Source organism: Pteropus vampyrus, unplaced genomic scaffold (genome assembly GCF_000151845.1).
Source record: "Pteropus vampyrus isolate Shadow unplaced genomic scaffold, Pvam_2.0 Scaffold54, whole genome shotgun sequence".
In the NCBI taxonomy this organism is placed as follows: Eukaryota; Metazoa; Chordata; class Mammalia; order Chiroptera; family Pteropodidae; genus Pteropus; species Pteropus vampyrus.
Window position 1 is genome coordinate 2,230,485 of NW_011888835.1, and position 18,785 is coordinate 2,249,269.

The 18,785-nt window shown below is 29.8% G+C and overlaps 1 protein-coding gene across 1 annotated transcript in view; it reads right to left on the reverse strand.

Moving 5' to 3' along the window:
- Window positions 1–18,785, reverse strand: part of CSMD3 (CUB and Sushi multiple domains 3) — a 1,080,109-nt gene that overhangs the window by 154,417 nt on the left and 906,907 nt on the right. The window contains 3 exon segments of the mRNA XM_011360386.2: window positions 5,836–6,039; window positions 7,616–7,711; window positions 8,221–8,334. Of these exon segments, the coding sequence (XP_011358688.1) occupies window positions 5,836–6,039; window positions 7,616–7,711; window positions 8,221–8,334 (414 nt within the window).

Sequence of the window (18,785 nt, forward strand, 5' to 3'; positions counted from 1 at the left end):
GTACAGAATTATTAAATTTTGATTACATAATAGTTATTGAAATTTGAGATTCCCTAAGATAGTATCTGACTATTTTAACTATAAGCACAACTTGCATATCATGTCTAATGGGGCTGCTTTCCAGTCAACCGTTTAATTTCAGTATGTCAGTTTATGTAAGATTACTGAACATTTTATTGTGTCTTGCAATGACAGAAAAAAAGTGTTGATAGCAGTAATAAGAACTGTGAAACTGAAAACAATACAATTAAGATGGAAATCATTAGGAATATACAAAGCTGTTTTTGTTTCAATTGGATGCTTGCTTGGCTTAAGCTGTTAACTGAGCATTCACTGACAGTGAAGGCAGAAAAAATACAATCATTATGCATAAAATACTGAAAATAGATTGCCAGAGATTATATCTAAATTGTAGAATATACATAAAAAATGTTTTTTTTCTCTGAATAAAATTACTTATATAACATAGAAATCTATTGTTTATATTTTACTTATGTATCTTTCCTATGGATTCTCAGAAGACTTTGAAACTCTGAATGGTTTGTAAATGTGTAAGCAAGCGAAGTGAGTAAGAATATTATCATGTGCTGAAAGACTAAAATTGAAAATGCATGGGTTTTGGACTCCAAATGTTGATCAGTTGTTCACATATTCAAAAGTTCAGGAAATTATCAGTTACTTGCTAAAATCCAACCATTGGACAAATGTTTGTTGAACACAAATATATGCCAGATTCTCTTCTGGTTGAGCATAAAAACAATATAGTGGTAAGGCAGAGGTGATCAAAAAAGATTAAGAAATTAAAAAAAAACAAAACTACACATAATGTGTGGGTGGTTGCTGTAAAAGAAAAGCAAGGTAATGATACAGAGAACAAACATAGCATGAGTGGCAGAAAATTATTTTCAACAGGATATCCAAGGAAGACAGTCAGGTGTAGACTTGAATGAAATGGATGCTTAGTCCAAAGAAAAGAAATACAAAGTTCAAAAGTTTTGAGGCAGTTAATGTTTTATCCATTAACAAATAATGAAAATGAACACAAATTAAAGATGATTTGATATTAACCTAAGATAACTCTCTATACTTGACTCTCATATTTGAATCGTTAAGACATAAAGCCTTTTCTTATTGTGAATATTTTAAGACAATGATTTTTATTCAGAACATCTGAAGCTAAAAATATTTATAGTTAAATAGAAATGCATAGTATATTTTCATTTATGTAAAGATGAGCAGTTGGACCAAATGGTAAAATCCAAGCTGAGTGATCATTCAACTGTCATTTAGAATCATCACCTTCCTATTTCTTGTCTCACACAGATTCCCATATGTCTTTCTGTTATTTATTCAGTTTTCCGGATCTACATTTGCTCTATAAGGTAAACAATATTTTTTAAATGGTATGAGGTAATATTCACTTTTCATGTGATCTTGACAGGAAACAGAAGTCATCTGATACAATTTCTGTCTCTAGATACAGACTTTCAAATCAATGTAAAATAAAAGATAGTCTGTTCTATGTTTAAAAACTCTCCATAGATACAGTGACAAGTTTCTCAAAAAGCCCAAAACCCTACAAATAGATGGGTTTTGGACAAAGAAATTGTAATGTCTCCTGAATATGTCATCTTTCGCTCTTAAAGTAGAAACTGTGGCTGAATTTATCTAGGCTGAAGACAGTACATTAGCATTTCTCCTGAAGCTGCATGTCAGCCATAATCTTGCATAGTCTTTAGTGACTGGTAGGAGCTTGATGAGATAAATCCATTGTTAAATGCCATTATCTTCCTTTAATTTACATGAATTTTTACATTTGATGGCAAAAACACTGCGAATAACCAACTGACACATTTGACATAAAAAAAAAAAAAAAGCTTTGTAATAATCATATAGAATAGGGGTTTTCTTCTGCTTGAAATAAAAATGATTGTTTATAGTTTAGAATTATTTTCTACTCTCTGTCTCCCAAAATAGTATATTTTATCTCTCATTTTCCTTCCTTCTTCCTAAAATATTCTTTCATTTTTCTTTTTTTCCTCTTTTCTTTAATATCAGCTCATATCTACCCTTTATCTCCTTCCTTTTTCTAAACATGTTTTATTTTCAAATCTTTATAGACAAAAGAGAAGATTATTTCCTTGGGTAATATAATGTTTGAATTTTTCAGAATCAGAAAAACAGAGTGCAAACCTTGGTTAAATATATATTTTCAAAGCCAATTAGACTTGTAGAGACAATTATTTTAATTTTAACTTTATTTTATACTCTTGCCAACAATGAAAACAAAGCAAATAATAAATATATGTCTGTTGTTTTAAATCTCTCCTCTTTAATTATTTATCCTTAAAGGCATCATTTGACGGAAATTTCACAGTCCCTCTAAACAGCACATTCTAATAAATGGATCACTGTATTTCCTCAAAGCCTTTCTTAAGAATTTTAAGTGCATTCGAGGAATCCGAAATTACTAGAATTGGAGAGAATGACAAGAGTCCATGCTTTAGCCTTTACCAAGATACAAAAATCTTCTGTAGAAGATAAATTTTACATATAATAACTTTAGATTGTTAGTAAATCTACATATCGACATTAAAAACCAATTAATACCAACACTTTTATCAGCACTGCATATAGTTTCTATATTCTAGATCAATAACTTTAGAATTGAAGTCTTTTCTCCTGATTCTATAGTGAAGAATTAGGCAACAACAAAACTTAATTTTTGAATAGTTACTAGGTTCCGAGAACTCTGCTAAGGTTTTAAATCATGTAATAGCTACAGTAAACTTATGAGAAAGTTCTCTTATTTTCTTGTTTTATCAATATGGGAATTGAGAATCAGAAATTATGTAAATTTTCCAGAATCATGTAGTAACTGACCACCATTCAGTATCATGGTCAAAGCCCATATTATTACCCAAGACTTAATTAACCCTTATGCTGAGAACCTACTGCAGTTTCCAGCTGTAAGAATTTCATTCAGTTTCACATGATTCTTTAAAATTTTTTCCCATTAATTAGGACATTAACATAAGTATACAGACAGAACTTTTAAGGAGTATTTCATAGATGTACACTTCAGCACTTTGCATATGTAGTTACTTTGGACACTCTAAAGAAATAGATGAATTTTTTCAATGATATTTAAAGGTTAATTTGTTAGTTTGTGAGTTTCATATCTCATATTACTCTATTTTTATAATAAATGATTATCTTGAGGAAATATTCAACAAATGAAACACCAAGCAAAGACAACTACTTATCTAGTTACCTTCTATTATATGGCATTGATATTTTCTATCAATACCTACCTAAAAAAGCTAAGAGTGACAAGGAATTATGTAAATAATTACTGGGAAAAGTAAGGCAGAAATAACGATTGATTCCTGATGTTTATAGAGAAATATTTTAAAATGCATTGTGAGGCTGAAGAGATCTTTTATTATTATGTGTCTCTTTTCAATTATTAAACTGATTTAAAGCAATGTAATTTCCATTTTATGTATATTACATGACTAATTTTGGTACAGGCATATAGGAACATTTCTCTCAGCTCATAGTTTCTGAGTTTAGAATAATTTATTTATTACTATTTTATGAGTATGTAGTCAACATAGACTGGGGCTCAGAAGGAGGAACATGATCTGTTTTGTCTTTATGAGAGTATAAAAAAACCCAAAGGGGAAGATCTGATTTTTCTATTACCCTAGCTCTACGCTAGGTATAAAATAGAAGGAACATCATGTCCAATGATTTAATTCTCCTTTATTTGTTGATTGTCAAAAAGGTATTTTAATAGGGTAAGAAATTCCATATTATAAATAAGACGAAGAAATCGAAACAGTAAAGAATTATCTTATAAGTCAAAAGATAAAGAGAAGCAATCTTCTATCAATTAGGTTGAGGTTTGGAGTGAGAAAAAGAGTTTCAAATCCTACCTCTACTCTACCTCTTACTATATTATGTCATTCTAAAAAGAACTGTTTTACCTACGACTCAGTTTATTCATTCTGCATATTCTAGGAGTTAGTTCTCCATAGGTTTGTTGTGAGGATTAAATTAAATATATATTTAAAATATGCAACATGGAACCTGGCAAATAGAAAACATTAAGTAAATAAATAATAATCATATCAGAAACTGTGGTTATTTAGCTGAACGATGAGAAAGTTGAAAAGTCCTTTACATTCTTCCAGTGTTTTAAATTATTTTTGTAGGTGGCTTTCAACAAATAAAAGAATAATAAAAATAACAGTACACATTCTATTTATTGTAATAGGCAGAACTAAAATATCTGTTCTAAGATACATGCTAGATATATATCTGTTTTGAGAAGTGGTGATATCAAGTTCCTAGAGAAATCAAGTGACCATCCATCTTCCTTTTTATTTATAATAGTCTTGGTTTATACCATTTTCCCAGCACAATTATTAATAATGTCCTGATTTGAATGGTAAAAGATATTCTACCTAGAGCAGATATATCCCATACAAATTACAGGTTCCATGAATGTATATCAAAGACTTTATCTTTACGTTTCCTAAGTGGAGATGAGTATACTTTCCATATCGTTTCACAATTTTAAAATGTATTTTAATGAAGTATGAGCTAACATTATATTAAATCTGTGTTAAATATGGTAAAATGTGTTTTTGAAAGTTAAGAAAACTACAAATACATGTAATTTCTTTTCAGGTATGGCAAGATGTGTCATTAAAAATAAATTTTATGAATTACGAAAGTATATCTTATGTATGTGCATATGTACACACATGTTTTCTCTATTAAAAAAGTTTGGAATTGAGATTAATAAAATTAAAATTTTGATTATTTTTTTATTTTTAAAAAAACCTTGCTCTTATATTCCAAACTTCATACCAAGAAAACTTTGATGAGAAAGAACTCAACTCATTAGAAATATTTCTTAACCTGAGATTAAGTTTTACCACTCTTGTTTTAATTCAATAACATGTAATTAAAAATTTTTTTTTTCCAGGTCTCTGCTCTTGGGACAGAGAAGAAAGCAACTTCCTGGACTTCAATTATTTTCTACATCTATGGAACTTTATGAGAACCAAAAGTCATTGTTATGATTCTGAAATACTATAAAATTCTAAACTATTTTTTTTATCATTTATAAAATACTTCAGTCTGTTTCCAATTACTTTATAGGGCATAGGTCCATAACTTTAGAAAGTGTATAGTCTATCTGCCAATTAATAAAGATACAGTATTGCAAAAATAAAGTGAAACAATGAGATTTCTGGCTAACCCTGTGTATTCTATGCAAAGTGTTACTACTCATATTTGGGAAAGACTGGGAAAATCTCTTATTTTTTGTTTTTATACATACCTATAACTAATGGATAAAAAAACACATTTATTTGCTAATGCATGTTTTCTAATTATTCTGATGCTGAAGTAAAATATGCCCCCCCACAAATCTGTTTTTGATATTTAAAAGACATGTAAATTCTTTACATATTGGCACAGAAATTTTTGCAGAACTTTGAAAAACAAAAAATAATATTTCAATAATACCATATTAGTAGCATTCAAATTCTGTTATTGGAAATATGATATATATTTTCATCTAAATAAATCAATGAATGGGGAAACTTTCCAGCTAATTCAACAAGAAATATTTTTCATTGATTTCATCACACCTCAATTGCATCAAATATTTCCTCTAATCTGTATGTATAGATACATTATAACTGACAAAGTTTTTAAAAATAAATGCATTTGAAATAGAAATATTGAAAAATGCAAGATAACTAATTTTGATATAAACAATGTACAATCACAAAGCATACAAAATTACATACTCACCAATACAGGTAGGTAAGGAATCATTCCACTGGGCCAAAGAATTGGGCACCGTATCACACCTAATTGCAATGGATCCATGGAGAATATATCCTGGATTACATTCAAACAGAACCAATGAACCAACTGCAAATTCATTGCCAATTCTTCTTCCGAATCTTGGTTCAGGCACAGAACTGCACTGTGTGGAACTTGTTCTAGGAACAGCTGCATGCAAAAAATTATTGATTTTAATTTCATATTTAGTAGAGAAATACAGATTTCAAAATGTAACAGATTTCAAAATCTTCATTTTCTATCAAAACTTGAATTAACAACTTAAATACATTTCTAAAGTTTCAAAATTAATACGGAATAAAATACAATTTAAAATGAATATTGTCACTAAGATTTTTTACTTAAAACTATTTTTCTTTTGATCCTTTAAATATCAACTAAGTTTTTGTTTTCTATATTTTGTTTTACCAAACTCTTATTAATATAATAAAGTAGTTTGTGCTTTATATATTTCAATTTGTGGGTTGATAACTGAATAATATATATATTTTTATTTTTAAATTGGGATACCAAGTTCAAAAAATATGTGTCGAGTTACATGATGTAATGTCATCATCTTTTTTTTGTCAGTATTTGGTCCTTAAAAACATAAGATTTAAAAGAGTAAACAACACTTCATTAATTTCATAGCATGTTCACAAACTTAGTTGTTCAAAACATGTTTTTGGTAAAGATTAACTACATTCAGGCTAAGCAGAAAAGAAGTCAGACAGATTAACAACAATAGGAAATTTTATTTTAATTATACAATTTCAAATTTGAAATTGCTTTTTAGGATTTATCATTATGTTCTTCAATTGTGAATTTTTTTTTTTTTTTGGTTTAGTAAAATAGAATGATAACAGGATGTTTTTTCTTTTTAAAACACATACAGATGGAATTAAAGAGTTTGACAACGGCCCAAAAAATGGTATGATGAATTCCAAATAGATTGATTCCTCTTATGTGACTTGAGTAAAAGTAATTCAATTTTTAATAGTGCCTTTTAAAATTCATAATAACTCACATTGTTTACAGAGGGAATACTATTAAAACAGTAAAATATCATAACCAATATTATAAATATGATAAGAGGGCTTAATAAAAATATCAAATCTCAAATGTTTATAAATTTCTTAGGAATAAAATTCAAGATACATCTGAGAATACTTATACATGATAATATATAACTAAAATATTTCAAATGATTGCTCTTAATTTAATGATAATGTGGAGCTTGTGTATAAAAGATGAGACAAATTGTGTAAACTGACTTTTATTGCACAAAAATATTTAATAGCCATAAAGAACATCTGAATTCTCCTCAGAGAATGTGAACTAAAATTTTAGAATGAGTAATGATTTCCTTGGCATGTCTAATTATATAAGCACAAAATTTTGTACATTTTTAATTTAGAGTGCGATACTTTAAGAAAAATAGAATATGTTAGAAAGTAAAGAATTGTCAGAAAAAAATAGATGTTTTAAAACAATATGTTGGAAGAAAGGAAAATCATACAATTAACTTCAGAATGATGATGAAAGCAATAAGTATGTTTTAACTTTAGTCAAAATAACAGTACTGTAGTGATGGGAGAGGGAACAGAGCAAATTGTAAAAAAAAAGAAAAACATACGACTTTCATCTCTCCTATATGGTTCTGAGAATCTGATCATTTAATTACTCTGAACACAGCACGAAAACTAATATTATTCCTTAGTATGCTTCTAGCTACCGGATTACTTACCTTGATAAACAAAGTGAAATCCCTTAGCTGTTATTGGTCCAACTGAAGTAAATCGAATTGTGATCTGATTACCTGAACTCAGTGGAAGTGATTCTCCTACTCAACAAAACAGACACTAAGATATCATAAATAATTTCATTCAGTAAACCTAACAAATTATATTAATTTACACTGTCATTTGAAAACGTCAATCTATGTTCTATGAAATTACTTTAATATATCCTACCACCAACAATAAATTTTCTTTGGGTTCAGCTTCAATTGCAACCTTTTTACTGACAGGCTTTGATTACATTTTGACACATATTGCCTCATTCTTTAAAGAATTCTTAAATATTTATACTACATTAAACACCACAGATTAAGTGACCAAATATTATATTTACTTGATTACAATCTCAGCAAATAGTTGGTTAGATTTTTGTAAGCGTTTGATTTACTATTAATTGTGTTTCTATTTTTTTTTTTTTTTAATAAAGAGTGATTCTATTTTTGGTTTGCTTTATCTCTAATATGGATGACATAAATCTCAACTTTCACTACAATATCAATCAAAGTCAGTATTTAATCAATAACTGATGCATGGCAGTTCTATTAAAGGATACCTGAATGGGATCCTGAGAGGGAAGATAACAGAGAAGATTGCTGAGTTGGCCCATCATACACCTCAACAACATCGTGGAGTGATGTCTGGAAAAATACAAACTGGCCAAACACCACTGATCAACAGGAACCAGGAGGAGCAAACAAATCACCAACCATCCAAAAACGAAAACAAAAAACAAAAAACAAAAATAGAAAGAGGAGGAGAGAGAGAACAAAGTATTACAATATAATAGTCATCTTTTTTTCTACCTTTAAAAGAGGATAGGTGCCAATTGGTTGATATGCCTGACACATGTATTTCCGGTCATAAAAGTAATGACCTTGGCCTAAAAGCAATAAAATTTTAAGGAGACTATTTTTAAAAAATAAATAAAATGGGCATAACAATTTAGATCAGAAATCATAAGGTTGGTGATTAATGCTTTATAATAACTATTTTTTGATTTTCCCATTGGTAGTTTGATTCTTATCACTTTGTGACTCTCTTCTCTTTTTCTAATTTTTTTTTTCCTCCTCTTTTATATGAGATAGACAAAGTTTTAATTTAGGAAATTTTTTAAAGTTTGCTTTTAAAATGCTATCCCAGTATGAATAATAGTTTTGCTGGAAAAATACCAGCAAGATATTTTTCAGGTGTTTAATCATGTTCTAAGTTAAAAGTGATACCTAAACATTTATTGTTAATCTTCTGCCAAAATAAATTATTTATGATTTCTCAGCTACTAAGATACTATAAAATTTTACAAAGTAATTGATTTTTCATTGTAAGTACAGATTTGAAGTATTTACCGAGAGATTTAGAAATGTCTCTATTATACTTCACTTTATAATTTTCCTTTAATTATGTACTGTTTACATGCAGAAACTACCGAAAATGTAACTTAAAAGATAGAACCTGTTCCAGAGCAGATATCAGCTTGTGTTTTGTGTCTTAAAAAATGAAATGAATAATAAAAATTATCCTTAAAACTTTTCATTTCATTAAGTAGAAAAATTGTGGGGTCTAAAAGAGTATGATTTTTAAAATTAAAAATGTAAAAACAAGGTAACTTATAAATTCAGAACCATATTACTGTAATAAAACTATGTGTTGCATAAATTACATAGTTTTTAAAAGTTGTTCATATTTTATACCTTAAATCAAGGTTATGGTCATTCTTTGGTGGTCCTAGTTCATTTGAAATATGTTGAGTTTTACATCTATACACAAATACTGCAAACAAAGCTATACTTATTTTTTTTGAGCAGCTAAAATAAGCTGGTAATCTCAGTCCAGTTCTCTGTGGGGTAAAAGAAGACAAACTCAGATACAGGGTTGTTGATTTGAACAATTCCTTAACATTAAAGTGCTATAGTTCTCACAAATTCCTCCTTAAAACATTTACTAGAAGTCATGAAAGCAAATTTGTTTCCACCAAATCAGATATATATGGTCAATTATTTTAATGGTTTGCTAGTCGTATAAAACATTTTCAGTTCAGGCCTTTTTAAAAGATCCTTATTTTGGTCTACCATATCCCAAGCTATTTCAAAAATACTCCAAAAATTATTAAGAAAATTTTGGTTTTCTGTTTTTCCATTTGCTTAGATTGGTGTTTGAATGATCCATTTTCATATGTGTCTTTAAAAGTTCCTACTATAACACAGATGTTCTTGCCTTTCCATGTGCAAAAACTAACCATAGGCACTTTGCGAAATCAAGCACACTGTGCAATAAGCCTCTTGACTTATTTTGCTGTGTCTTTTTGGGAGTTATTAGAAAAAAACATTAAAAATCAACATTCTTTAACTCTATATGCCTAAATATCTCAAATTTCCATTAGAAAGCATGCTTAATTTCCAAGCAAATTGCTACATCTACAAACAACTTCTAAAACAAAAATACACAGTGATCCAAGAGCTTTTTCTAAGGAAAAAGAAAAAATAGAAAACAATTCCCTATTTTTTGTTGTATGTAGGCTCCTTGTTTTCAATTGTTACTTTTCTATAGATAGATCAGTTTTGTATCACCTGGAAATTGGGTATGTAGGCTTTTAACAATATGGTCATAACACCATATATCTGCATCATGTTAAGTAAACTGTAGAGTGTGCCCTTTTTAATGTCATTAGAAACTTGGCTTTAATTTATTGTCATAGTTCTGAGATGAGGTTGAGGAGAATTAAGACAGGGGATGAAGGAGTGCAGTGTTGACTCCTTTACAAAGCAATCAGAAAGTTACTTTTCTTTAACTGTAACCTAATTCCACATTAACATGACAATGGGGATTTTATTTTACTATTTCTAATTTTTGTTTTCATATAACTCCTCTTTTTATTTCTTTAAATATGGGTGGTGTACGATAATATATTAGTTTCAGATGTATAATATAGTCATTTGACATTTTTATACCTTACAATATAATCACACCACTAAGTCTAATAATCATGTCATGGTGCAAAGTTTTCACACTATTATTGACTATATTCTCATTCACCCTTTTCACCCATCTCCCCAACTCCCTGCCTTTGGCCAATGAAAATTTTAAATTAAAAAATGCTTTTACTAGAAAAAAAATTACTCTGATAGTAAATTATTAAAGATAAAAAATTTTAAGTACATTCTTAATGTCTTTTTGTAGTATAAAATGTCAAGAACATTTGCTTAATTACCTATGCATTATCAGATTAACTATTGTCTCACTAAAATAAGTTTCAAAGAGCATTTATTTCCTACTCTACACTCAACTCTGTCAAATCCTTTATCGTTTGGTCATTTGATTCTGGAGACTTTGTCCATTCTGTTTAATTTAGCTATCCCAAATGTGAGTCAAAAAATAATGGGAGAGTGCCTGGGATGGTGTAAACAAACTCGTGAGCATTAGTATGGCTAAACTGTTAGAATATTCAGTGCAGAGCAACGGTCACTTTGAAAATCTGCAGAGGTAACTGGGGTGTAACATAATGAACTCAATGGATTAGTGCCCAGAGGGATGTGCATTATTTTAAAATATGAATAAGAACAGAGGAGTTAAAAACTCTCTTTTCCACTAAATTCTACTCTGGAATATTGCTGAAATGTTCTAACACTGTCTCAACAAGTCAGAAACTTCTATTACGTTGCCTTTAATTCTTGTGCCATCAAAATAACTAGCTAGTACATTGTAAAGAGACTCACTGATTTAGCAATTAATTAATTTTAAATGAGGATAATAAAACAAACAGGGACATGATTACTGTTATTTGGTGATGAGGATTGGAGTTATTGAATTAAAAATAAAAAATGAGTTTATGCCAATAAAAAAAATTTCAATTTTGATTTTGTAAATTTTGTTTCTTTCTCAGAAGGGAATACTTCAGAGTATCACAACAGCACACTAGTGTGAGAAGGAAAAAACTCAGAATCAGACTGGGCCATGGCTAAGGGAACTGATCTAACTACTTCTGTGGAAGGTGGTGATAAGTTAAAATTAAAATGTTTAAGAGTTGTGGTAAATTCAGGTCTGATTCAAACTTGCTTTGATGTCAAATGGTTCAGACTTGGTGGAGAATGACAGGGCAGTAGGTCACTCTGGGCAGTGGTAGTTTTACTAGTCAACTAGGTGGTGCCTTATTAATTTTGGTACCAAGATATTAAAATGACAAGGTTTCCTTGCTTCATGACAGAATGGATAAAGTTCTTAAAGATTGCCAGCACCTGCAGTCAAGCAGATTTAAAAGGACTAATGCTTTCAAATTACCATTCTATAGGTCTGAAATGCCCTAGAAAATAATATTAGGGCATTTTAGAAAACTGCCTAATGAAGAGTTTAGGATTCAAGTTCTGGAATCTCTAAGACTGAATCCAGGATATACCACACAGAAAAATTACTTCACCTTCCCACACCTCAATTTCTTATTCTGTTAAATAGGGATAATAAATGTACTTAACCTAGTAGAATTAAGGTATTATCTAAACTGATACTTGTAAAACACTTTGAATGGTGCCTGAAAGAGTAATACATATTAGCTACTATTTATAATAACTGAGTTTTGGAAATATACTTACTGCTAATTCAATCTTAAAACTTACTGATAGGCAAAACTTAATTGACTTTCAATATTAAACAGCATATTCTTCCTCATTCTCTGCTTTCCATACATGCATTTTTTAGAACAAATGACTGAACTGATTGAGTTAGAAGAGTATTCTGGCTATTTCAATCAAGGTTCATTCATGATTTCAAAATGGCTATGTACTTCTATAGCTACTTGATTTTTATATTCTATCCTTTTGGGTAGAATATGAAAATGTAATTAGAAGCTTTCTATATGGGCAAAGAAAAACGAGCAAGGTGAAAAGGCATTCTACTTTTGTTTTTGTGTACTCCATCTTAAATCCACGTCCCTCTGTTGCAAAGGGAAATTCCATTACAAAGAAATATTTCTATTCAGAAGGGAGTCTGGGCAGAAAAAGAAATAGAAAATATTATAAATCCCTATTAGATCTCAGCCTGATCCTCAACATGCCTGTAACTGCTTTTGCAAAATTTACACATTCTTTAGTATTCTAGGGTTCATTCTGACTATATTAGGCACTCAGTTGGTTGGACATCCTGCTAAATATTTTTTTAAAGAAGTCAGTCCTGTTTTGTTCAGCTTACATTTTAGTTACCAACACAGCACAGAAGAAAACATACACACGCACCCATACTACTAACAGGGTAGAAAAAAAGAATATTCAAATAAAAAATATGTTTGGAACTATAGTTGATTATGTGTGATAGAATAAAAAATGACCATTGGTGCTATAAGCGATCAAAAAGTTTGACTAGCTTTAGAAGCATTTTGCCTCATACTTTCTTCTCATGTAAATATTTCAAGACATATTGTAAAAAATGTCCATGTTTGCAAAAGGCTTCCTTTTCAAATTAGTAACAGAACTCTTTGCTCTCTATAGCTCTGAATCTGAAACTACTTATTATGTAAAAAGTTCCAATGCTGCATTTTGAGATCATTATACTACTTGAATATCTCATGATTTTAAAGTTTTTCTCATTTAAAGATGATTACAAAATATCCAATTAAAACTTCACTTTTATAAAAAATATCAAATTAAATATCATGAAAATTTACTCTGAAAAGCACCACAAGGTAGAGCTTTTAAAATCAGCCCCAAATCAAATCAGTTTGCTACTTATTTTTAAGAAGTCACCTAACACTGGAAAAGTTTGGGAAGAAATTGTGTAATTGATAAAATAATAAGTGAGAGTTTCATCAGTATTAGGAAACTTGTATTTTCTATGTACCAGATTCCAAATACTCATGGTTATTATTATGGTACAATAGTGGTAACTAGTAACTCACAATGAGGTGCTTTTTACTATCACAGCATTTTAGTTAGGTGAATCATTTGAATCATATACTAATTATCTAGGGGGCTATGAAAATCTCCACACAGAAGCTTGGCTACATGCTGAGGCCAATCCCACTGTAGAGCAAATAATCTAGAAGTGCCCGGTTAGTAGCTCAGGGAATGCAATAAGATCATTCTGGCTCAGAAAATAAATATGCCAAAACCTTATTATTGCTATATTGTAATAATTAGAAAATAAAAGGTGTTACTTAAAAAAAAAAAAAAAAAAATTCATGGCCCTGACCATGACACATGATTATCTGGTAACTTAGTAGCTCCAGAAATCTAATCCTGCTTTGAACTCATAATGGTATAAGAAATTCTAATTTATTTTCCTTTTAGCAATTTCTGGTGTGATATTTCTGTCAATCAATAAACTAGGTTTACTGACTAAATCCACAATATTTACTTTCAGGCTTCCCTAAAGCTAGCCTTCTGTAAATATTGTGACCATTTACCACTCAAAGTTGCCCATTTGACATATTTTGAGCATACGGACATTGTAGGGGAAAAAAAACAAAAAACAAAAAACAAAAAACTTTTATAGCAAATATAGTTCAATTTTCTTTAATTATTCCAGGAGCAAATATTGATTCAATTGAGAACCAACAGCTTATCTGCAATTTAGCAGTGGCAACATGTCTCAACAGCTAAAAATTATTCGGTGTTTGAAAAGCAATGGAATCAAGAAAAACACAATAAGCAATTCTATTGCATGTCTAAAGAAGTAAGACAGGAAAGCAAAATGAAAAAGTTTAAAGTGTTAGCATGTTTTATTAACACAATGATTTTTAACTTAATTTCAATTTGGATGAGTGTTTTTCATTAATCATCCTTAAGATATTTTCTACAGATCTGGCAGAATATGCCTGCAAAATCTCAACTAGGTTAGACAGATATAGGTCAGAAAAATATTCTCACGTGGATTATAACATAAATTTATGGGACTTTTTTTAATTAAGGAGATTTCCAAATATATACATATATATATATACAAATATATATTTCCAAATATATACAAATATATATTGAGAGAATAATTAAACACCCATGAACCCATCATTCAGTTTCAAAACTTGGCAACATTTACCAATTTTGTTTCATCTGTTCTCTCATCCCCTTTTATCCTCAACCTGGGAGTGTTTTAAAGTTACTCTCAATGTCATATCCTTTTTCCATAAATGCTTTTGTATTTATCTCTAACGAAGAAGGACTTAAAAAATAACAATGCAATTACCGTATCTAACTAACCATAATGTCTTTCTGTCATTTAATAACCGTTCCTTGATTCTATTTCCTAATTTTCTCAAAAAAGGTATTTTTACAGTTGCTTTAATCAAATCAGGATCCAAACAAAATTTATACATTTCATTTGGTTGATGTGTCATCGAAGTCTTTTAGTATAAAATTCCTGACCTCTGTCTTATTTTTAATGTAATATACTTCTGCAAAAATATGGGTCTTTTGAAGGTGGGGAAACTAAAATAAGATAAAACTCAACTGCTCAAAATGTTACTAGCATTCAGTTTATGTTGAGAGTTAATTTTATGAAGTTACTGCAATGCAAGCAACTTTGAAGAACACCTCTGGATGTGAGAGGGCTGCTTTGTAGATGTGGTTCTTAATTCCCCTGAGTCCCATTTCGATCAGAGCAGCTTAATTTCCCTCTGTTTTATTTATGAAAATTTCACATGTAATTCAGCATTAAGCCTGTATTCAAATTCTTGCTTTCCCTGAATTCTTTAACTACACTCTGCATATTGCCTCCTACACATGTCACATCTTTTCTTCAGACACAGTACCATGAACCCCTAAACTCTCAAAGTTCTACTGCAGAAGAGCTCTATAATCGGCAGAATTTACATCTATTTTAGGATGACAGATGAAGAGGTACATCACAGGGCAACACTTTTAAAGAGTTTCTCAGTTTTTCCATAAAATCATCACCAGTCATCTCTTTAATTCAGACTCTAGTCTCATCATGTTGGGAGTCATGCTTGTCCATTTTCATAACAGAAGGAATTCTAAGCCTACTTATTCTTATTATAGATGTAATTCTACCATGATGTAATTTATCATGTTCTAAGGTTTAATTTCCTGGACTAGCATCTGTTAGAAATGTCCAATTAAAGGGAATTTGCTGCTGCTAGAAATTTAGAAAATGGAGTAGCTGGTGTATTCATTTACTTACTAAATTAAAAAAAAAAAAAAATATATATATATATATATATATGTATATATAAAATACCCCCAAAGCATAATATTAACTAGTTGCTATTCATTGAACTCTTATTATTGTAAAGATCTGTGCTATGCTCTTTATACACATCAGCCAGATTAACCCTCAAGACACTGGGGTAGGCACTATCACCTCCAATTTAAATGTAAAAAATACTGAAAGAAATAAAACGAGTATCAAAAATTACAAAGCCAGCAAGGAGAACATCTAAGATTTGAACTATGGAATATGAACTATCATGAGCATGGTCTCTTAATCATTATCCCATAGAGCACAAATAGCAGTCTGGGGTCTACTAGTGAACAAGTGCCTTTGAAAGTCATTGAAGAAATCTTAAGACTTAAAAACCCTACAATTAAGATCCATGACAAAGATTCTGAATTGAAAGAAAAAAATTGTTGAGAAAAGTGAGGAATATATTTTATGGTATATTTATAAATGCATTTGCCCTAAATGGCAAAATACTTATTTAGTGTCATTAATAATAGAAGACTAAATTTCTATTATCTTGAAAATACATTCATACCATTATATGAAAATGTATTCTTAATAAATAAGGTGTTATATGTTCTGTAGATTAGCACTTTTGAGGCATAGAGTTTAGAATACATAGTAGTAGCTGGATCTAGTAACTTTTGTTGTCATAAGTATTACAAAATAAAATGTTAATCATAAAAATCCTGGGGTTTACAGTCCTGTAAACCTGGATTTGACCAGATTTGCTACTTACTGTTGTGTGACCTTGACCAAACTATTAAACCTTTCTGAATATCTTTCCTAGTGTGCAAAATAATACCCACTTCATAGGATTTTTTTAAAGATTAATCTCTAAAGCATCTTGCTCTGTGACCTTTCTAATATTTTCTTTTAAAATACTTAAAATCAAAATATGATTTTATAAATGGAAGAAATTAACCATTTATTTTTAAAATTCTGTCAAATGTAATGGTCAGTAGTAATGATCAATAGTAATCTTAACAATGAAAACAATAATCATAATAATAGACTTATCAGTCTATAATAATAATAATAGAGATCTTATCAATCTTTAGTCCAAATCATCAGGTAATATAAATATCTTTTTAGTCTTTAACCTTCCTCAAAGAGTACATAAACACATAATAAACTGAAAGGAATTGTTAAAATAAATCTACAGAATGTATATTGTTCAGGGAATACACTGAATTATATTAGTAAACATATGGTTGGATTGTTTCAGTTCCCCCAGAGACTTTTCATCTATAGTTATTTTTTTCCTTTTCAGAAACTATCACAAACTGTATTGCCCATAATCAAAGAAAGAAAAAATGTTTTATGCCAGTGTGGAAAAGGGCTACTCTTCTAAATACAACCAAAGTAATGTACTTCACCATTGCTGTCTTAACGCCTTCTCCATCACTTCTGGTGCCTTCTTCACAGATTTTTGGACCCATCATTATCACCATCATTATTAACAAAAGCACCTAATATGCATCTACAATTTTATTACAAATATGTATACCTTTATTAAGTTAGTTATCATTTGCCATGTGAAAAACACTAAACTAATTGCTGAGAACTTTACAAACAAATGGAAATTCCAGACCTTATAAATATGGATATAGTTCTGGTTTTTATATAAAGATATTTTTGACTACAAAATCATTTAGGTATTATACATATGTGGCTGAAATTAATTAGATACAATTGTTTTTTCCTTCACTTGGTGTACATGTAAAACTTACTCAGATTAATATCAGTAGTTGATAAGCAATGAGCCTATTGACATTTGACTTTGTACCTTTTGACCCAAACCTTTTGTACATATAATTCTTTTTAAGAAAATGATAGATATGTTCAAAAAAACCAACCTTCCATTGAACTAGTAAAACCCCATTTTTGAGAGGTGGCCTTTATTAATAAAGAACTACATCTCATGGAAAATTAATGATATGAGGGCCAGTGGTGATTAATAACCAGTGGTCTCATACAGGATCAATCTATAACCTATAAAAAGATTATATTTGCAAAGGATAACCAGCAGGTTCTTAAAATTTTTTAATGAAAACATAAAAAATGATAGGTGCCCAGATTAACTCACAAGATCAATTTAATCCGAAGTTAGTGTAATTCATGAAAATCAGAATATTTTAACTGTACAAGAGATTTTGTGATAATCTGGTTGAATTGTTTTACAAATGAAGTAATTCAAGCTCAATAAGATTGAATGATTGATTTGTAACATCAATCCTATAGGAAAATTCATTCTATGCTCCAATTATAATAGCAAGGAATATATCCCAGCAGGATTTGGGACTTCATTGAGAGAAGAGTTTAAAGTCCCTACGCATGAATGGAAAACATTGCTTAATCTTATTATGCCTGTACTGCTGTATTCAAAGGCATATCTAAGTTGATCATTAAGGTGGATAAATGGGGAAAAGTGGTCTTTATAGTGAAGTGCAGTGTTTTCAAATTAGAATTAAGCATATGTGTAGCCTGAGAATTACTGTATCCTTGTTCTTCATTTAAATTAATTTACTTTTGAATCCCATTCATATTTTTTCTGTCTTACTCTCATCAGATTGTCTTTTCTTTTTCCCATCAGAGGGTGAAAGCCCTTGTAGTACTGTGTGAAGTATTTAAGTTCCTTGTGTTGTCTAGATGTCAGAAGCTGTGAAGTGTAAAATCATTCTAAATAATCTAAATTACTTAAGATATAATTCCAATGGAAATAGCTCAAATTATATTGTAAAGAATCTTTTTACTTACATTTGCAAAATTTATTCACAGAACTGTATAAAGCATTTAGCTTTTAAAAGAAGCTGTGTGAAAAATGTGTTTTGGATTGTCTTCAATGGAAAAAATGGCTGCAAATTTATCATTTTGTTTCTGAATGCAGAATGAGCTAAAATAGCATCACTTCCACTCCTCCCAACTTACTTGTAGGAACGGTTAACTGTTCAAAGCCCC